At 40.0% G+C, this 22701-nt stretch overlaps 1 protein-coding gene across 1 annotated transcript in view; it reads right to left on the bottom strand.

Moving 5' to 3' along the window:
* The window catches only part of birc6 (baculoviral IAP repeat containing 6), a 346340-nt gene that overhangs the window by 242769 nt on the left and 80870 nt on the right, over nucleotides 1-22701 (bottom strand). Inside the window, exons 27-34 of the mRNA XM_034184474.1 lie at nucleotides 21862-22076; nucleotides 18298-18506; nucleotides 15175-15527; nucleotides 10365-10584; nucleotides 9606-9742; nucleotides 6210-6344; nucleotides 4677-4804; nucleotides 1612-1743 (exon numbers count right to left, since the gene is read on the bottom strand). Of these exons, the coding sequence (XP_034040365.1) occupies nucleotides 1612-1743; nucleotides 4677-4804; nucleotides 6210-6344; nucleotides 9606-9742; nucleotides 10365-10584; nucleotides 15175-15527; nucleotides 18298-18506; nucleotides 21862-22076 (1529 nt within the window). The remainder of the gene's footprint in view (nucleotides 1-1611; nucleotides 1744-4676; nucleotides 4805-6209; nucleotides 6345-9605; nucleotides 9743-10364; nucleotides 10585-15174; nucleotides 15528-18297; nucleotides 18507-21861; nucleotides 22077-22701) is intronic.

Consider the following 22701-nt stretch of genomic DNA (forward strand, 5'->3'; position numbering starts at 1 on the left):
CGTGCGCCCTTTGTTCCGGCCATTATTCTCAGCTGTATGTAATTTGGTTTTGGCTTTATAAGCCACGCCCTTGTGTGTGTTAGTTGCCGGTTGATTAGATGTTTCATCCACAGGTTCTCCTCCACACGTCCTGTTTTAGCTGTTAGTAATTCACACTGTCCTTTTTGACAGTTGATTCTAGTCATTTGGTTGTCACTTTGTTAGTCTTTTCAACCACTTGCAGTTTGGCTTTCAGAAGAGTTTTGTTTTCATCCTCACTGTCTTCCTTTTTGACAGTAGTCTTGAGTTACTTATTATCCTCCAGTTTGCTTTTTGATCTCAGTCACATTGGGTTTGAGATTTTGGTGAACATTTTTGTCTTTTGGAGTCCTGTATTTTTCTAATTTTTGGCTGTTTCTTGAATTTGATGTTCACTATTATTCTGGAGTTCAATAAATAACTGTATATTTGCCATCATCTCTTGTGTCTTTTGGCTACCTGCATTAGAGCAGCTGTAAAAGTAAGTTTATGAGAGATTTAACATCTCGTTATAATCGTTCAGATGAGCTGCGCTGTGTGCACTGACCCAATCACTCGCAGCATTTTTAATTGTTTGCACAATGTTCATATATGTGGCTCATTATTTGAATAATCACTGAAATTTCTGAGAAATCCATATGTGGCTCATAGCTTTATTTTTACCCTAGTCATTCTTCTCGACTAGGGTCAGACAGAAGTCAGACTACCAGAGCAAGAATTTTAGCTGAGGAAGCTTCTGCGATTTGAAGCGAAAGGTTCTCACATCAAGCAACCCAGTCCAGTCGAAGATTCAAGCTTCTCTACTATGGAAACCACCTGGACAACTGAGAGCCTACACAGAAACATTCAGAAGGAGAAGTTGAAGATAGCCTATGTTAATATATTTAGCCCAAGTGTTTGAGATGACTCCTTTTCATGATCGACTGAAGGACTGGATTTTATTTGAGTCTCTGTACAGAATGTGGAGTCTGCTGTTTCGGAATATTCCTCATTCCTAAATGGTTCCTCATTTAATAATTGACGATGGATTATCACATGTAGAATGGATAACTGACCCATTGACACAGCGCCAACTTCGATGTTTAAGAAAACTCCGGTGTGTGTTTGTATGTGGAACATTTTCCAAAATGAATTACAGTGGTACAACAGAATGCGAGACCAGTGCAAACCCAGTTCACTGCGTCATTTAGCTGTTATTGTTTGTATCCTGTTTCTCTGCTGTGCCCTGCAGCACTGCACGGGAACAGACATCCATGTCGTCAGTTGTTTTTGTCATTCAGGAGTCATTCTTATTTATTCTCTTGAAACAAGTGTAAGTGGTATTTTTTATTTTTTTTTTTTAATCTCTGGAGCCAGATGATCCCCTAAGATATGAGAAAAAGCTCCAGTACTAACGCCATCATAATCGTTCATATCATGAACACTCTCTCTCTCACACACACACACACACACACACACACATAAAACAAAAAAGGTAGTTTAATGTTGTTTAATGATGTCTGAAACTTCAAGGACAAAGACACAAGTCTGCCCTCCAAAAGAGAAAATCGAGAAATTCTCAGATTGTCATCACTGGTGTCAGGCGCTGCTCACCTTGGATGTGGCTTGCTTGAGCTTGGCCTGTTCCACTAGCAGTTTGTATGAGGAGCCTTTGTTGCTCTGGATCTTTTCCTTCTCGATTTGCTCCACCAAAGCTTTTTGTTTTGCTTTCAATAGATTTAACTGCTGCAATAAAAAGCATAAAACAAATAAGCACTGAAAACAAATAAATTCCATGCAACCCATTACGGGTGATTCTTTAACTACGGGCACTATTGGCCTTGTAAATGTAATTTCCACCACACCATTGCCTTACAATATAAAGCGCCTTGGGGTAACTGTTTGTTGTGATTTGGCGCTATATACATGTGCTCTGATGTCACTGTTTATCTCCATAGAAACTATCCAACCAATCTTTCATACAAACTGTTTAAAGGGACATTACAGTGTTGTGGTGGAAATTACGGCAATAGTGTGGGAGAACTACATTTTGTTTAAAAAAAAAATCACAACAGTTGTATGACATTGAATACCCCAATTATGTTTTGATTATTTTACTGATATTTTATTCAGAGATATTTTAAAACATTAGAAAAAATGTTTCTTTACCATTCATTTTTATCATTGAAGATCAAAAGTCTGGGTGTGGGACAAGAACAAAACGGCAATATTTGCATATAATGATGCTGAAAAAAGGTGAAAAAATCATCATAGACTACTAGAACAAATTTCTTAACACACTTTCATTGTAAAGATAACTATAAAAGTGTGAAATTTCCCCTTTTTTCTGTTTTTCATACAATATGATCAAAGGACATAAGTGCCCGTAGTCTAAGAATCACCCTTACATGTTTTTAACATAAGTAGCAGAAATACCTGTTGGTTGGAATGCGTAATGCAAAAGATGAAAAGCTAAATGCAGTGACCATATTATATTAGTCAGAGAATGAAATAAAACCCAGAAAACCGAACACATTAGAGGCTGGACTGCTTTGAGTGACAGCTCATATACTGACTTTTTTTTTTTTTGCTCCTGTCTTGACAGCAGTCAGTCAGAACCGCTCAGGCTGCTGCGTCAACTCGTCTCTTGTGAGTCTGCCGAATGGCAGAACGAATGGCAAAATGAATGGCATCTGGTCGCTATGCTCCCAGCTAGTTGGGGTCAAAATAGATGACATGACTATTTTATGCAAATGCTGAGTTTTGCGACCTGGCAACTGCCAAACCGAGTGACAGCAGCGTGATGTATGTTAGCTGGTTGCTCAAACAAAATAATCCAAGATGGCGAAATACTCTCAAACACAGCTGCATTTCTGTATAAATGTGCTTGGCTTTTTTTCTTATTATTTTCTGCAAAGATTGGTGAAAAATAAACACTTCAAAATCTAAAACTCCCCATGACACATGTACTGAAACAAATCTATTCAACGGTTCAGCAGTCAAGCTGTGTGGCTATTCCTCAGTTTGCATGTATGTATCTCTCTGAGCAAACAAAATCTATTATGTGTTCAGTAAAAGCATTTCTGTGTTTATTTTCCACATAAACACACAATCATGATGTTTGTCACCATCATTCTCATCTTAAGCCGTGGTCCCACCAAATAATGAAAGATGAATAATGAGCCACGTAGCAGGTTTTTTTTTTTAGGGGGGTACTAGTCCTAGTACTAGTGGCGCTAATTTAAAGAAGTTCAAAATTCAGCAACAACAGTGTGGGGCAGTTTGTGTACGAGGTACTGCGAGGACAAACGAGGATTTTAGAGACATGTTAGTGGTGAGGATGAGGCTGTTAGAAGCCCATTATCCGAGTACCTGGTGGCTACAAGGACAGGACAGGCTATTTTGGCTCCATCCTCTTGCACACATTGTCGTGACAATCCCACTCACTTTGTGCGCTGGACGCTGTATATAAAATAATTACTTTGTAGCGGATTAATCATTTTCTGTCAGAGTTTGGCTGTTGAAAACACCTCTCATCACTTCGGGAATCACAGAGGACCGTTTGAGCTGCCACTTTTCTTTCTCTTTTTCCTGTGCTGCAGAATGTACTTGGAACAGCCTAAAAGGTAATTATTTGTAATGTTTATATTGTAATAGCTTGGAAAAACAGTTGCATGTTCATTCCTTGTTATGAGCAGCTGTAAAAGTAAGTTTATGAGAGATTTAACATCTTGTTATAATCGTTCAGATGAGCTGCGCTGTGTGCACTGACCCAATCACTCGCAGCGTTTTTTAATTGTTTGCACAATGTTCATATATGTGGCTCATTATTTGAATAATCACTAAAATTTCTGAGAAATCCATACGTGGCTCATTATTCATTGCTTTATTATTCAGTGGGACCAAAGCTTTAGTGCCCTCACCCTGAAGACACGGTGCATGAGCTAATCAAATGTGGGAACTAACAAACAAATGGGGCAGCACGATGACTTAGTGGTTAGCACTCTTGCCTCACAGCAAGAAGGTCATGGGTTCGATTCCCACCTGTGGCCTTTCTGTGTGGAGTTTGCAAGTTCTCCCCGTGTTTGCATGGGTTTCCTCCAGGTGCTCCAGTTTCCTCTCACATTTAAAGACATGCAGGTTAGGTGAATTGGAAACTTTATAATTGTCCAGGTCTCCCTTGCAAAAGAGGTCTTGATTTCAATGGGACTAACCTGGTTAAATAAACGTTAAAAAAAGAAAAAAAGAAAAAAAGAAAATTGTATCTTGTGTGCACGCAGTGACATTTCTAGTACTGTACATATTGAAGCAGAGCCTTGTTATATATATTTTTTCCCCACTGTATCACTCCAGACCACAGATGGGGCCACAACCTGTGGTGCAACTTCCACCCTCTTCATCCACTGCACAAAGTAGATCGGTGCACATACACAGCATAACATGTATGCTGTTATTGTGATTGTTCTACAATACACATCCGCTTTTTACATTGATGTGTCTGTGCTTATGATACAGCAGTATCACAGAGTGTCACTGCTAGATTTGCTAAATAGCTCTCCTTTTCTAATCCCCATACATTAGTGTAGTCCTTTTCTGTTCATATTTAACCAAATGTTTTTAGTTTTTGCACTTTATTTTGCATTTCAATAAATCCCATTTTTAGCATAAGACACATTTACCTGTTTGTGATGGACAAGTTGCTTGCGAATCTTGCGTGAGTATAATCTGTCAAGGCTGGTGTTGCTTTTAGCAGATCTACTGGAGTTCTGAGACTGAAGGCTGTTATTGATAAAGCTCCACTGAATTCCTGGAAGAAAGGAAAATTCTAAAACTCATTGATTTATTAGTTTACAGCACTAAAAAATGTTAAAATCACTGAAAGTTGTCAGTGCAGCTTTGTCAGTGTTGATGCTGGGGAACCATGTAACGGCGCCTCCTTGTATTGATTTTGGCATTCTACGGGCAGACATCAGGGTGCTACGAAACAGTAGTGAAATGCGTCAATGCTGGATGTCAAGTTAAGTCAGAGAAAATGGTCATTCCTAGCTTTCAAAGCTCAATATATCCAACTGGCCATTTTTAAGCTGCACTCACATTGATGGTGTGCAGCAGATGGCAAACCAGTAGCTCCACTGTTTTCAATGAGAGCACACTAGAAAACAGTTACCACTTGTTGTAAGAGTGACACCTGTACACTGTGATGGAGAATACCATCAAGAGTTAAACATTTACAACTGTTTGGACCAATCGGCTTGACAATAAGCACAAACCATTTTCATTTACGACTAAAGACTTTAAAAGTTGGACAACCAGCAATTATTTTACTACAGAGACATGCATTTTTACATTAAAAAAAATACATGTAACAATATTAGCGAGATATTAAGCTTCAACATCACAAAAACGTTGGTTACTTTAAAGCAACACTAAGAGTGAGAGCATCCCATTTGAATGAAACTTGTGCAAAAAAAGTCAAAACACTGCTGTAGCTTTTATTTCAGTAAATCATGGCTTGTTTGGCTCAAAACAACATTGCTGCACCTCACATGTTTTTTAAAACTCAAGTACTGCAAAAAGGTTTTTACATTTACACGAGGTGGTTTTTCAGGTGATTCGAAAACAACCTTATTTTGCCAAACTGCAACTGAACACTTTCCTCTATTATTGATGGTCGCATGACAAACAGAAACAGTCACATGACATCCTAAAATACAAGGCCGACAGAGGAAGATGAACTTGTTAATCCTTATAAGAGATGATGTAAAGGCAATATTAGGTTAAAAAAATTGCAGGACTTGCAGATCCTCGCTATGCCTCGTGGAATCAAAGACATCACAAGAACACAAAATTCAGCAGCTGCATAACATCGCTCAATAGAAACGCTCTCACTTTTCAATTTTGCTTTGTGACATTTTGAGTATATCACTTCAATTCTGCAGAAATCTGTAATGGCCATCTGCCTAGTTACCAACAAAAATAATAATTGATTTTCTTCATGCACAAATGAATGTATTTTCACATGATACTTACATGGTTCAGTTTCTGACTGAGAAACAGAGCCATGTAAACATGACACACCACTGTATGTATGTATATATTTGGTGTGGGTCAGCTACACTGAAATAAAGGTAAAAAAAAAAACAAAATCAATAAAATTTAAATAAATAAATAATGTATTTATCTTATCTGTCAATGCCCTGATGACACTTTACCTGAGGAGCTTCTCTCTCGATCCTTGCCACTAAGATGTTTCTTCCCACCTGCCTCGTCTTCAATACTGGCGACATAGTCCAACAGTCTGGAAACTAACATCACAACCCAGCTGATCATAGGAATGTCCAAAACACCTAGAAGAAATAAAAACAGACAGAAACTAATTGAGAATTCTGTTGCAAAATAAATAGATTGACTTTAGCTATGTTTACATGAAGGGCAGTCAGAATGGAATCATTCCAACCAGCACTTCTATGGGTTACCTTTGACATGATCATAATAAAATGATGTATATGTATATGCAGTGTTGCCACAGTTACTTTGAAAAAGTAATCCAATTACTGATTACTCCTTGAAAAAGTAACTTAGTTACTTTACTGATTACTCAATTGTAAAAGTAACTAAGTTAGATTACTAGTTACTTTTTTAGTTACTTTCCCCAGCTGCCGACAACAACTCACTTTATAGTCACCCTTTCTTGACTTCAATGAAAATAAATACTTGTTTTATAAAACGTAAAATAAAGACCTCTTTCTTGACCTCATATTTAACTGTTGACAGCACTGTAACAGTAAAACTTGCAATTTCAAACCTACATTGTTTAGAAATGTAACTATTAAATTCTAACTCCCTAAACATTTTACTTCTCGAAATTATTATTTTAAGCAATATTAGTAGTTGTAGTAAAAAACGGCTTCAAAACTGGACCTTTAATCTAGGGGTGTTGTGGGGGAGGGGGGCACATCCCTGCCCCACGCCCCCATTCCATCTGGATTCGCCCCTGCTTTGGCGTTTGAGCACAAAGAATGGATAACATTTATTTATGCAGAAAACAGGACCAGATTTACAGGTAAGAAAGTTTTATTGCGTTTTCACATCATGTGGTCCTCAGAAAGAGAGTTTAGGTGCATTTGAGTGGAAAATAGTGTTAGTTGTTGACGCGTCGCGGAGTATCAGCTGTTTTTAACGAGACGATACAGAGCGGCTCAGCTCAGAATTCTAAAGAAAGGAGGGGAAAAAGTATAAAAATGTCTTTGTAAAGCTCAGTGCAGGTGTGCTGATCACCGCGCTTTAAGAGGTGAGGACGAGTCGAGCAGTTGCAAAAAACCGTGGATGAAAAGCTCACAGCTCACTGAAAGTGTGCAGTTCAGTCGAACCCCGACCTCCTGCCCACAGACCAAGTTTAATGCTGCTGTCGACCCACAATGAAAAATAATAGTAACGCACAGTGACATGGAGAAGTAACTTTAATGTGATTACTGATTTGGAAAGATTAACGCGTTAGATTACTCGTTACTAAAAAAAGTGGTCGGATTAGAGTAACGCGTTACTAAGTAATGCATTACCGGCATCACTGTGTATGTGTATACCGTATTTTCCGGACTATAAGTCGCACTTTTTTACATGTTTTGGCCTGGGGTGCGACCTATACTCCGGTGCGACTTATAAATGAAAAATATACCGGTAGGATCTCAATTAATTTACTGTAACAAAACAATTTTACGTGACAGAGTCGATCTATGTTTTAAAATGGCCACCGGAAAAGGAAATGCAATGCATCATGGGCACTGTAGTATGACGGCCATCCTATAGTTCACGCTGGTCGCGATAACCAATCAGAGAACAGAACTTTGGATGCGTATTCCTCACCTCACCCACAGCGTGTGAAGCTGACGAACTCGGTGCTTGCTGTTATTCCGGCTTGGCGAACAGAACAGCTTCAACCCTTGGATATCAATGTGAGCAGAGTGTTTAAGTTGACGCTGAGAGCTGCGTGGGAGCATTGGGTGAGCGACGGCGGAGGATTAGCGTGTGCACTTGGAAGGAGCTGGCGTCGATGATTGTGAAAAGCGTTTGAAGCAGACGAACATGGTGTTTATTCCGGGACGGCTAACAAGACAGCTTCAACCCTTGGATATCAGTGTGAGCAGAGTTGACGCTGAGAGCTGCATGGGAGCACTGAGCGACGGCGGAGGATTAGCGTCTCCACTTGGAAGGAGCTGGATCGACACCGCTGGGTGGTCATGAGCTGCGCAGGTAGGTGCTGCACGGTTCGGCTCGCAATGTGGTCCGCAAAATACAAACATATCTGTAGGTAAAATGCAGCTCACGAGAGGGCACTCGAGGCTTGTGTGACTGTTCCTGCGACTTCTGACTACAATAGAAAAATAAAAATGTTAACGTTACTGATAACATAACAAGACAACGGAGAAGGCCCGAAAAAATGCCACCAAAAAGAAAATCATACTCTGCAGATTACAAGTTGCGACTGGTGAAATATGCATCCGAAAACGGTAGCCGTCACAATATTATCATCTGAACTTTTCATGTTAACATACCTGTATGTCCATGGGACTTATAGTCCAGTGGACCTTATTTATGGTTTATTTTTCTTTATAATGGATAAAGTGGCTGGTGCGACTTATACTCCGGTGCGACTTATTTATGGTTTGTTTTTCTTTATAATGGATAAAGTGGCTGGAGCGACTTATACTCCGGTGCGACTTATAGTCCGGAAAATACGGTATATATCAAAGTCAAAGTCGGCTTTATTGTCAATTCTTCACATGTACTAGACATACAAGGAATCGAAATTTCATTTCTCACCTTCCCTCGGTGATGACAGGACAAGCCATTTCGACAATAAGGACAAGTATTTAGTATTTACAGTGTAGTGTCTGAGGTAATGGTAAAAGTAAAAGTGGAAAGTGCAGTAGTGCAAACCATTTAGTATTTGTAGCAGCAGCAGATTTTTGTTAAGACACTGTGCAAGTGGTGTGATGGTGATAAAGTGAAACAGTGCAGGACACTGTCATGGGCAACAGATATCATATCACACACACACACACACACACATATATATATATATATATATATATATATATATATATATATACACACATACACACACACACACACGAGAAGGATCAGAAGGATACATGCTTTAGTATTTGGTGGTAATCAGACTGGCTATTTTCACATGCATTGAACACAGCTCCTGTCTTTCCATTACTGGAAGCTCTCACAACAGCAATCCCACATTACTCCTCAAGTGATGAACATGTGGAGAAAGTTACACGTCAAAAACAATTTGATATTTGACATGGCTAATAGGCATGAACGTTTTCTATATAATGGATTATTACAGGACTGTGCCACCTTTTTCATTCTAAATGAAATTTTGATCAAAGGGAGCCATTTAATTCTGACTGATAAGTTTATCTGAGACATTTCCATTCAGACTGACAATCTTTCTGAATATTAACATATTATTAACATCCACGTAAATGTCTATTGTCTCAAATTGTTCAGTGATCCCAAGAGAATCCATAAATTCCTTAATTCCACAAATGTTCCTTGACTGGGAAGAAAAACAGCAACAATGATTTCATTACCTTCAGTCCTTCTCTGAGCAGCAGGAAGAGGTTGCTGGAGCGGGGACAGCAGGCTGTCTAAGAGATTAAGAAGTCCTTCCAACACACCACTGTTGCTTAGGGATCTTTGGCCAATGCAGGACAGGAGCATGAAGACCCTGACAAAGAAATAACAAATACTGTTGGTGCAACCAAAAACAATCCATAAATCTCTGAGCATAAACAACAGCTGTCAACTTGGCCCTGTTAGAATCTCTGTAAGAATTCACAATTGATTTAAAAGGTGGACTATGTTCAAAAAACTGAACTCCACAGTATAAGTGAAACAGACAATTCTCACAATGCCAACAATGGCGCTGAGCTGCACTGTGGTCTAGAAGAACACTTTTATGGGATGACTGTTGATCGAGGTAGCCTGTAGCATACACACACATTAACATGTGAAGTAAAAGTGCAGAAATTGTGCAACCTCTAACTCTTACCTTCACCATTAAGATAAATTCAATGTTTAAGAAATTCAGGAAAATATGGGTTGTTTTCTACAAAAACCCACTTCAGGTTTGGAGGTGACATGAATGCAGATCGAGGAGACCAATGTCACTTTCTTTTCCCATGTTGACGTAAACCATTGTTGATCATTTTGTGAACAAAACAAAAACTCGGCCTGTGCCAAACTATGACATGCTGTGGTTTTGTTACCAAATAAAGGCACGAAGTTTTCCTTTGTCATTTCTAAGTATTATGTACTTCGTAAGTGTAGGGAATGTAATAGACATGTACCTGTCCTGGGGGAAGATCAGCAGCTGTTCAGAGTTGTAGAGTTCCTGCAGTACGTTGGAAAGGAACTGACCCCACCACCTCTCACCTCCACATAGCTGCACTAACAACAGGCCCGTGTGCAAACGGATTTTAGGTGTGCCGCTGATACAAAGGTGCTTGAAGAGCTCTTCGCAAGCCTGAGCATGGAAGGTACTCTGGAGCACTGAAGGTACAGAATGACCTGAAAAAGATTCCAGAGTGGTAAAGGAGAGGAGCAGAAAACAGAAGAGATGGATTAGATATTCCAATGAATGAAATCAGAAGCAACAATAGAATTGCAAATAACATTTTACATTTCCCTGCTTAAAATAATTGATGAAAGAGGTGCTGACAGCATATGGCACCAGTCTCAACCGTCATACAGTTTCAAACTAGGTGAGAGTTTTTAATGGTGACTGGAGAGGTTACCCTGCCCCAGAGCCCAATGGGAGGTTTCTAAAAGCTGGGGATGAACTGCGAGCCTTGCAACTCTCTCATTACTGGTGATGTTAAAAACTCAACATCTCCTTTCACACCAGAATCAGCACTGATAAAGCAAACATGTCATAAAAACAAACAAATAAATAACAGAGAACTGATTAACATGGTCTGAGTGGGATAGCAAGTCTGCCATTCTACATAAACCTCTGCATGTGCACAGCACTTAAAAAAAGCATATGAAGGTGGAGTATTTACAGATTTAATAAACAATTGATACCATTGATCACTGCAAATTACTCAAATTGCAGGGGTATGGGATTAGAAGGGTGAGTCTGACTTGCTGAGAAATTATAGAAATAACAGTCAGCAGTTTGTGTAATTAGGTGACTGTAAATTAGCATGCACAGACACAACTTGTAGAGTTCCTCAGTGGTCAGTATTAGGTTCAAAACTGTTTATTTTATATATAAATGATATTGCTAAAGGTCCCAAAAATATTGAAACTGATTTTGTTTGCAGATGATAGAAATATTTTTTTTGTTCTGGGGAAAATTTGCAACAGATTTTTGGAAATGGCCACAACAGAATTGAATACATTAAAAGAGTGATTTCAGATAAACAAATTCTTAAAAAAAATCTAAACAAAATAGAGATTGCATTGCCTGGTCATAATAGTGTAAATTCTCATGTGAGTAAGTCCCTTCAGTTTCTCCTTTGTTTTTGCTCAGGGACACCACAGCAGATCAGAGTTGGATCTGCATGGTTACAGAGGTGTCAGCCTGACTCCAGAAAGGGCAAAGAGGGTGCAGGTTTATTTGTAACCACCAACTCCACCAGGTGATTTCACTGATTAACAGCAGACAGGATGAGTTCATCAATAAAATCACCTTGTTTATGTTGGAAGTTTCCCGAAATGCCACAAAAAAATGTATAAATAAAAAAAATAAAAAAAAGCAAAGCCCATTCTGAAGGCTTCTTTCATCTCAGCCATATATAGACCTATAGACCGTTCACCCAACCTCCATATATTTGACGGGAAATACGCAATCGATGTGGAAACCTTTTTCCGGCAATAAGTAAACAAAAAACTCACCTAAACAGTCATCATATAAACCAGGTATTCGCACTCACCAGACAAAAACAAAAGTCCCAATGTTTTTGTTTGGTTTTCCATGTAATAAACATTTCCATAAAAAAAAACCCTCGCATGTACCGGACAGAGCAGTCTGGACTGACATGCCCAGAAACAGAGGTATGAAATTAGGTTCAGCACTGACATTCGCCAATTCAAGGAAAGTGGGTACCGTATTCCCGTGACTGAAACACTAGCCGGTTATTTTTTCAAACCATGCTCAGACCCGAAACCTGCATCCTGACATGCACCTACTAAATCAGAGATGCAAAGGCTGTGATTTGTCACTTTACATTCCTTCATATTTTAAAAGTTTTTGCAGTGCGCATGCCAATTTAGATCAAATACATTTGGCACAAAAGTCCGCAAATATGACAAACTTCACAACACAAAGTCATAAAATGACGCTCAAATGACCTGCAATTCATGGAGGACATTGGACACCTTACCTTTGGGTTGGAGGTACAGTAGGTGATTGTAGAAAGAAAAGCTTGTTGAGGGACAAACCCAGAAAAAAAAGCAGAAAAACTGGACATAATCCCCACCACGTATTTAAGGCAGGCCTTTATTTTTTCCAGAGGAATTACTGACTGATCATTAGATGAGGCAGGTCCCGATTCAAGATTCTGTGTCTATCATTAGGCGCCTCCTGACTGTAACTCATCGGTTTTATCTGGATTCTGTCCGTTTTATACATGTAACAGATTTCAATTGTAACGGACAAAATTCGCTGGTCCACCTGAATCCATTATATGAGTTTTACTGTACATACGTCATGTCTCAGTGGATATGCCAATGAACTGACATTCTAGTTAACAGGTCAGAAACAGTTACATGGATGCTTAAGCCCATTTCACACCAGGCCCACTTCGAGTTGTGTTGTGCGGCGTCATAACGACGCCACGTGGAAGCAACCCAGTGCCAAGACGATGTAGCTCAACGACACAACAGCACAAGGGACGCAAAGAACGAAGTGAATCGGACGCCAAAAATTAAATATGTTTAATTTCTTTTGCATCCTGTGCTCAATGCAGAAATTAAGTGGTTTCAACGCAAGTCAGGGCAACGCGATGGTACTCAACGTGACTGGAAGCCACACCCTCACAATACAACGTTCCCCGACGCCAATTTATGATTCCTGCTGTGTTCCATTGTTCCCGCAGTATAAATCATGCAGGATTGTTTTTATACCATGTACACAATGCAGTAAAACTACACGCTCAAAAAGAGCACACAAAAAAAATGCTGATTGCAGCATGACAGCAGCTGCTGCTATTCGCTCTAAAAATCTCTCACAAATGTGTTTAAATAAAGTCCATAAAAGTTCTGCTCACAGACTGAATGACAGAGACAGGACATGTCCACATCCAGTAAAAAGTCCGGACATTTCTAGTCCACTCACGGACAATTCATTCGCGCGCGCACATGTGAACAATTAAAAGAAAAAAAAAACTGGCTGGCTGTAGGCAGCTCGCTCTCCCCTCAAACTCTCTCATAATTGTGTTAAATAAAGGACAAAAAAGGACATAAGTCCTGCTCACAGACTGACTGCCAGAGACAGGGCATGTCCACATCCAGTACAACTCCAGACATCTCCACATTTACTCACGGACGGTTCGTTCGCGTGCGCACACGCAGCTCGCGGTCAAAGGAAGAAAGATAAACTATAACAGAAATCAGAGCGCAGACCTGCAGCTCAGCACAAGAACAAATATAAGAGAAGAGAAGAGAAATCATAGAATCAGAGAAGAGAAATCAGAGTGCACAGTCTGGCTGCAGCCAGAGAACCTGCAGGCTGCGTCCTCACCTCCACTCTGCCCTCACCTCCTCTCTTCAAGACAGCAAAAGTTACCCTGAACGCCGTAGGTGTTTGGAAAACTAAGGGGGGGGATTGCTCCCCCTGGAAATTTTGAGAATACAAGTGCCCTGTGGTGCATTCTTTGGACTAAATTTCGACCTGAAACAGCTGTTAATTTTCTCTTGTGATCTCATGCAGTATGGCACAACATGAGGCTTGTGAACGCATGTTGTGCATCCTGTAGGAGCATGTACAGAATATAACACAATAGTTTACAAATATAGCTAAATCTTGATGAAAACTTTATTTAGTTTGTTTTTGATTGGGCTCAAAGACTAGGCAATTAAAAATAACTCTCAACAAATGTGTTATAAATGACTTCATAACTGCTTTCAGACTAGGGAAAGAGATATAACACTGAAGCCACTCGATTACTATTATTCATTCAATAATGCACAACAATAAAATGTTAAATTTATTTAAATTATCCATCTCAATCTGAGCCCAAACACCTCTAAGAATCTGAACGTGATTTTTTTTTTCGATTTTATACAGAAATTTATTTATTGATTTTCTTTTTCAACAGGGGTTTAGTAAATCCATCAACAATGTTGTGTACACTTTCTCCATTTTCTAACGCCGCGTATGTTTTTCTGTTGTGTTGACACTTGACAGGAACTCTGTTTTCCTAACGATTACATATTTACAGTTATTGAGATTTTATTTTATTTTATTTGCTGGTTGCTGAAGAGTATCAGACCCAAAAAGACAGACCCACAGCCCTTGTAAGGGGCCATAATTTCTGATTCAGGTGATACGATGCCACTGGCATCTTTAGCAAAAAAAAAAAGAAAAAAAAAAAAAAAGCGCATCACAGTGGAGCCATGAAAACTAAGAGAATGACAGATTTACATACACTGATTTATAGTTAGGCTCTAGAACAAGCTGACAGGACAGTAAACTGGTAGTCATCTTGTTTTATCCTCGAAAATGGAGTAAATGACAGTTTATTAAAGCTTTTGTACCTTGATACCTTTTCTCAGCTTTATAAACCATACACAGTTTTGTAATCTACAGAAACAGAGCTTTCATTTGATATATAACACATGCATTTATGTGAAATTTCATTTTGAGCATCACAAGGTGATGCTCCACATTTATGGATGCTTTCACAATGTTTTTACCCTGCTGTTTATAAAAAAAAAATAAAAAAAACACCACACCACCGCCAAGCTTTCCTATTCGTGAGTCCAAAACACAAAATTACGCCAATATAATCAGACGAATTCTAAAAAAGAAACAATCTGTAAGAATACTGCCACACACCAGCCAAACAGTCAATGCAAATTAATGACCACAGCAGCACCGGCACTACTCCTCAAGCAGACACAAAATAGTGTGTCCATGACTGTGCTGCTCACCATTGTTGGAGTGCAGAAGGCTGAGCAGCGTGTCGAGCAGGTAGCGGATTATGGTCCTCAGTTGCTCTGTGGAAGAATTCTGGACAAGCTCTTGGGCTTCTGGAGCTCCACCTGTCAGTAGCTGCTTGCGGCTGGCACCAAGAGACACACGCAATCGCTGAACAGCGTGATGAGCTAGGTTCAACTGCAGTTGCAGCTGGATACAGTCCTGGTAAGCTGAGAAAACACGCTGGTCTTCCTCCACCACCTTGTCTGGCTTTCGCAAGAAGTACTGGGCATTGTTAGCACTGTTAAGTGGAGGAAGATCGATGTTCTGCAGCAATGTCTCCAGCCGATGGCAAGCCAGATTGTACCTGATAAACATGAATAAGAGAGTACATTGACAATAAAATTAATAAAAGTAGATATGAATTTGCAATATTTAAAGGAAGCTGTGGTCATACCCAAGCTGACAGATACTGAAGCCAAGGTAGAATCAATAGTTGACCAAAAGCACAAACCTCTACTGACAAACAAATTGATGAACAATGTATCAGGATGAAATTGGAATGCAGTTCTAAGAAACTGGGAAACTGACTCGGTAATATCCCTGGAAACTGAGGAATGGAGTCATGTATGGAAAACTTTACAAAGTAACTAAATTTGTGAAGAACAAAATGATAAATTTTATTATTGTGCAGAGAATGTCTTTTACTCATGGTCGATTACATAAAATGGGTGTTATTGATTTTGATCTTTCTTAGCACTGAAAACAAGATAAAGGTACTTTTTAATCACATGATACAGGCTTCTTCTAAAGTTAAGACATTTTGAGAAAAGTTACACAATCCCTGGGAAACATAACTGGCTATACTATTCACTGAAACTGCAATGAGCCTTCTAAATAACACTGTGACAGAACCTGGTCCACACAGAACAAGCAAATTCTGCTCTTTGTGCAGCAGCTCCAGCTGAACAAACTGTTTGCATCATCTCACTGTGTATCACAGTGCAGTGGCAATGCAATGAACACAAACAGCACACCCACAATGAGTTTTATGCTTTGTTTTCTTTCAAAGACTGTGCACCCCATCTGGCTGTGTTAGTGTGCAGCCGATAGCAGCTAAAAACAGAACAGCAGCGCACCTGCAGTGAATAAAAAAGAAAAAAGGAAATGCTTTGCCTTTTCCCCCAAACTCATGATTATTTTCAAAATCAATAAAAAGACAAAATAGCTGTTAGGTCCAGAAAAAGTCAGAAAATGGCAAAACAAAAAAAAGTCAATGTTTTTCAAAGTCCAAGATACTGCCTTCAAATTAGGGGTCAACCGAATATCAGCCAGGCAAATGATCTGCACTGATATTCAGCATTGCATGCACTGCATACTGGCCGATATGCCCATATGAGATTGCATGCAGCGCTGCATCTAGCAACTCACTGGTCACCAAGTTCTTGCCTTCACACCTACATTTTTAAAACAGAGATCACAAGTCAGCGACTTTAGCATTCCGTGAGGCCACAGCACTGTGTAACGGCAGCTCAGAGAGGAGCTGAAAGCACAGTCTCTCTCTGTTTGAGTGAAAAAAAAAAAAAAACTCAAAACAAATACTTCATGAAATAACCCAGAGCTCCTCCTGTGTCCGTAGCTGCTGTTACATTCAGACATGAATGGTTTATTTTACAGTTTAAAGACTTTGTGTTTCTAAAAAGCTACAAGTTTGCTCGAAGGAGAAGAAAACTGCAAAGACAGTGTGAGTGAGGGGAGGAGGGAGGGAGGAAAGAGTTCACTCATTTTCACATGAAATGATAGTTAATAGTTTCCACTGGAACTGTTTACTTTACAAAGTGTTTACAAATGATCACATTATTTGTGTGAACAGTGGACTTTGCCACTAAATGCTCGTTAAAGCAGTGGAGCCTCATTTCATGAAACAAGAAAGTGTGAAAAACTATGATTTAGAAAGTTTTTCATCTAGGTTTTATCCTTAAAACAGCAGATTTGGCAATCAAATCATTCCAGGTTTAGCACTTGTTCAAATAAGACAATTATTAAGGGGGTCATATTGTTTTTTTTTGTTTTTTTAATAGAAACTACTGCAATCCCACTCAAAAATGTTGAAAGAAACAAAAACTCTCAAGATGACAGGAAAACTGCGTGAGATAACTCTGCCTCACTGGATTCAAGTTAGTGTTATTTTTGAAGAGAACAAATGCTATCCATCAAATATTAATGTTTTTAATCTTTTAAACATTATTTATGAGCTAGGCATAACATAAAATGACATGAAATATGTGTCATATTTAAGTTAAATTGCCTCACATTGTGTCTTTTACAGTAGATTACACATTACAAATCTTGAATTACTTTATTCTGCCCACTGATGTGTGAGAAAGGTGCATCGTATGGAGCAAATGGCCCTGCGGTGCCCACACCACTCTTAAAATATAATCACTGCTTTCTGGTTTGTAACAAAGTCCCTCCCACAGCACGACTTGATTTGTTAGATGTCATAAGTTCAGCCCGCCAGTGCTGAAGGCTACTCACAGACTGGCACAGAAGAAGACAGCAGTGTGCAGACTTGAGCTGTGTCAGGTATAATTAATTTGTTCAGCATAATAATGTCATTTGTAGCTCCTTGCACATTTTGTGTGAAAGTCTTGTTGAAAGGTTCTGTAAATTAAACATATGCTGCAAAACATTTTAAAAGAAAGTTTTGTTTTAAGAGTGTCAGACTAAATTTTGACACATTTTTGACACTTTTTAGTATAGGAAAATCTCGGCCTCAAACCTTGTCAATAATTGGTATCAGCCATAAAATAAAATAAAAAAAAAAAAATTCTTATCCTTGTTTCGTCCATGACCAAGAAATATTCAGTTTACAGTCAGAGAGGAGTAAACAAATGAGTAAAAAATAAATCAGAAATTAGTCACGTTTAAGAAGTTGAAATCAAAGCATGTGGATTTTTTCTTTTAAATAACTCAAAACGCTTAATCAATTACCAAAATACTTGTTGATTAATAATCATTTAATCATTAAAGCTCAACACAACACCCCTATTTAGTACAGATTAGACTGATGCATTTAATGCAACCCAACAGAAAAAAGCAGCTGGATTACAAAAGTGTTTTACTTTCAGACTTGCCTGCACTGGATATCCTCTTGCAGTGCTACCATCATGGTCAAGTGTTGATCCACATCTGGCTGACTAGCTGCCTCGCCCTCACCACGCAATGGATCATGCATCAGCTTCAGCTCACTCTCCCATGGCAAAATGTATGTGTGTCCATAATAGAAACCCAGTGGGATCTTTGCCCGAGCATTGGTGCTGCCATAGCGCCCAATCACTGTAATCTGTGGATTAGAGATGTTATTGTTTTATCATACTCAAGCAATCCATTTCCAAAGCTAATACAAAACTCAAAGCATAATTTTCTTTATAGACAACCACTGCTTTTAGTTCCACCAACTTTGCAGTGACACTTCTAGCCAGCATGGCCTTTGGTGACTCTGTGTGTGTGTATGTGTGTGTGTGTGTGTTCAGGTCTTGGAAAATGCATAGGTATCTGTCTGTGTACAGGAAAGCAGACCCATTGTCCTAAGAGAATTATTTTCCTCCCATTTTGAAGCTAGGGAGGGGCAAAATAGATTATGGTGGGGTGCCACAGTCTCATCAATGAATGGGAAACACTGATTCCAGTTTAAAACCATGCCAGACTGCAGCACAAAAAGTAAAGTTCCTTCAAGATACCACCCGAATACATTTTCAAACTCGAAGCATTCGGAGAGTGCAAACCTCCGCCAAGGCCATAGGGTCACTGACGTCACATGGAATACCCTTTGGCAAAGAGACTTATTCCACGTCCGAAGGGGGTCCGAAGGTATTTTTTGGACAGTTCACTCGCCTGGCATAAATATTTTCTTATTGCTGTCAACAGCTCTCCCTGCATCCCACAATCAAGTTTTATGTCTCTTTTTCAGGACAACCTGTACTTTCAAAATATACGAGGTCTGTTAGAAAAGTAACGGACCTTTTTATTTTATGCAAAAAATATGGATTTGATTCATATGTTTGAACAAGCCAAGCTTGAACCTTTGTGCGCATGTGTGAGTTTTTTCACGCCTGTCGGTTGTGTCATTCGCCTGTGGGCAGGCTTTCAGTGAGCACTGGTCTACCCCCCTCGTCGGATTTCTATTGTCAGGGAAATGGCGGAATGATCTGGGCTTTGCTCCATCAAAATTTTTTCAGAAACTGTTAGAGACAGGCAGCTGGAAACCATTCAGAAAATTCATTTGGCTTTCGGTGAAAATTTTTTGGGCTTCACAGAGATTAAGGAGTGTTACTGTTGTGTGTTGGGGGGGGCGTGGCTGGATGTTTTGGTGTTCTTTTATTTTCTTTGCTCTCCAGGTGGCATGAGGGCTGATTTGTCTGTGAAGAAGGTGCTGGCTGAAGAGTCTTCACCCTCATCAACATTATGGAAAGCACCTGTGCTTGGTGCTCACGTGCAACCTGGACGACTTGCAGCTGAAGCAGATAATTGGATGGCGTTCTGCATTTAAGTCATGTGTGATTCAAGCAGAACTGCCGGGAACTCGACCTTGTGACGTTCGTTTGTGAGACGCTGAGGACCGCGCCTGGGTTTGACACATCGAGCCCGTGAGGCAGGGAGGGGTGAGGACACATGCTGTCAGCACACACGAAAGGTAATTAAGTGTTTAGGTACTTGTTGATAGTAACTTGGTGTTTTGTTACACAGTATACTGGAATTGTAAAGAGAATTGCGCAGTTTGCTTCTCACTGCTGTGGCGTGAGGGATAAGTGATCCTCCACTTGTTGTGAGAAGCTGCTCATTTGCATAAAGTAAAAAAAAAGGACACTGACCTGAGTGTGTTGCTGGCAGCGTGTGTTTATTGGAAGATATAGTTGTATCTGTTGACTTACCTCACCGTCTCTTTGCTTCACAGAGAATCAGTTTGTCGTGTCCACCTGGGGGGTGTTTGGCGGTGGTAGGAAGTCCAGGAGCGCCGGCTTTAATCCTTGCGGGCGCTGGAGAGCGAGCCGCGGATCACTCCACCAGAGGGACGTTGTTTTTTATGTTTTTACACTTTTAAACACAGGTGTATAATAAATAGTTTTTGTTTGGAACCGCTTTCTGGTTATTTTTAGCGCTGGGTCCTGTCTGACGCAGGTTCGCTCCTCAATCCGCGTCGACACATAACAGTTACTACCGCTTTAAGGATGGCCCACAATGGCGCACGGCGCGCCGCGCTCTGAGCCACGATCGACAGGCAGAAACGACCATTTCATTTCTAAACGGATGGCTGTATGGCTCCGGGACCATCGTGTGCAATTTCTCTGGTTATCACAAGAGCTGGACATAGCCATTTTCTGGCAGATTTCACTTTTAACAAGAGATTTTGTCATGGAAAGCCGTGCGGAGGCTTCGCGCGTCAAGACGGAGCTGCTGATGGAGCGGGACAAAGAACACCTCCGTTTTGGAGTGTCAGAGGACAAGTTGGGACATGCCTATCTCGGCTTTCAGTGGCTTACCAGTCGAGTGAGTATAAGAGAAATTGTGGAGAGCTGGGCTATTAGTAAAAAAAAAGTAGAAAAGGGGGTGTTCACAATAATAGTAGTGTGGCATTCAGTCAGTGAGTTCGTCAATTTTGTGGAACAAACAGAATCAGGTGACCCCATTTTAAGATGAAGCCAGCACCTGTTGAACATGCTTTTCTCTTTGAAAGACTGAGGAAAATGGAGGAATATTTTGTGGACTGATGAGAGTAAAATTGTTCTTTTTGGGTCCAAGAGCCGCAGACAGTTTGTGAGACAACCCCCAAACTCTGAATTCAAGCCACAGTTCACAGTGAAGACAGTGAAGCATGATGGTGCAAGCATCATGATATGGGCATGTTTCTCCTACTATGGTGTTGGGCCTATATATCGCATACCAGGTATCATGGATCAGTTTGGATATGTCAAAATATTGAAGAGGTCATGTTGCCTTATGCTGAAGAGGACATGCCCTTGAAATGGGTGTTTCAACAAGACAATGACCCCAAGCACACTAGTAAACGAGCAAAATCTTGGTTCCAAACCAACAAAATTAATGCCTCGCAGATGTGAAGAAATCATGAAAAACTGTGGTTATACAACTAAATACTAGTTTAGTGATTCACTGTATTGCTAAAAAAGCAGTTTGAACATAACAGTTTTGAGTTTGCAGCGTCAACAGCAGATGCTACTATTATTGTGAACACCCCCTTTTTCCACTTAATGTATGATTACTGGAAAAAATATGCAGCTCATAACTCTTTAATGTCCACAACAACGTAAACTGTTAGGAGAACCACCATGCAGTCCCCAAAAATATGATTTAATTAACACCCAAACCAAAAAGAACCCTTCTTCTTTTGAGTTTATTGGCGTTTTGCAAACCAACACAGAGCACTATCACTACCAACTGTTTGGATGTGGATCATAAATGGACTGTTATCAAAAATAACCCTGAAACATTCACCACCTAAGTAAAATCCCGAATTTCCGGAAAACTTTCATCAGTGGGTAAAACACTCCAGAGGGGTAAGCTAAGTGTACATTATAAAAACAGCAAGATCACATGGGCAAAGATGGTGGATCAATGACAGCACAACCACCTCAAAACATCAATTTGGACATCTGACCAACACAACATGTCAACGCACAAACCTTCATAAACCTGCAGACAGGCGGCGGCAGCAGGTCATGCAAAATGAGGGAATGGGTGCTGATGTCAGTAGCCACTACCAGCCTGCGGCCATCGACTTCTTCACCTAGTGTCCAGATATCTATGGACAAAGAGGCCAGCTCGCCACATGTTGGGATCAGGGCATCAGTCAGCAGCACAGGACGCCCAAAATCCAGTGTGACAAAGCGACGAGCTCCTGGGAGAAAAAAATCGGAGAATGGATCCAACATATGGCTTTCCACACAAGAAGGCTCATTTAAAACACATCCAATTGCAGAAGAGCTAAACTGTCTTATTTAAGACAACACCATACACAAACTTGAAAACACAGTTGTGTTCAAAGGTTTACATACCCTGGCAGAATTTTTTAAACCTTTCTTTTACTTATGGTTGGTGGTTGGGTGAAGCCATTTATTGTCAAACAACTGTGTTTACTCTTTTTAAATTGTAATGACAACAGAAACTACCAAAATGACCCTGATCAAAAGTTTACATACCTCAGTTCTTAATACCGTGTACTGTCCTCTTTAACATCAATGACAGCTTGAAGTCTTTTATGGTAGATGTGGATGAGGCTCTTTACTTACTCTGATGGTAAAGCTGCCCATTCTTCTTGGAAAAAGCCTCCAGTTCCTGTAAATTCTTGGGCTGTCTTGCATGAAATGCACATTTGAGATCTCCCCAGAGTGGCTCAATGATACTAAGGTCAGAAGACTGAGATGGCCACTCCAGAACCTTCACGTTATTCTGCTTTAGCCACTGACAGGTGTGTTTTGGATCGTTGTCATGTTGGAATGTCCAAGTACGTCCCATCACTGGTC

Source organism: Thalassophryne amazonica, chromosome 13 (genome assembly GCF_902500255.1).
Source record: "Thalassophryne amazonica chromosome 13, fThaAma1.1, whole genome shotgun sequence".
NCBI classification, from domain to species: Eukaryota; Metazoa; Chordata; class Actinopteri; order Batrachoidiformes; family Batrachoididae; genus Thalassophryne; species Thalassophryne amazonica.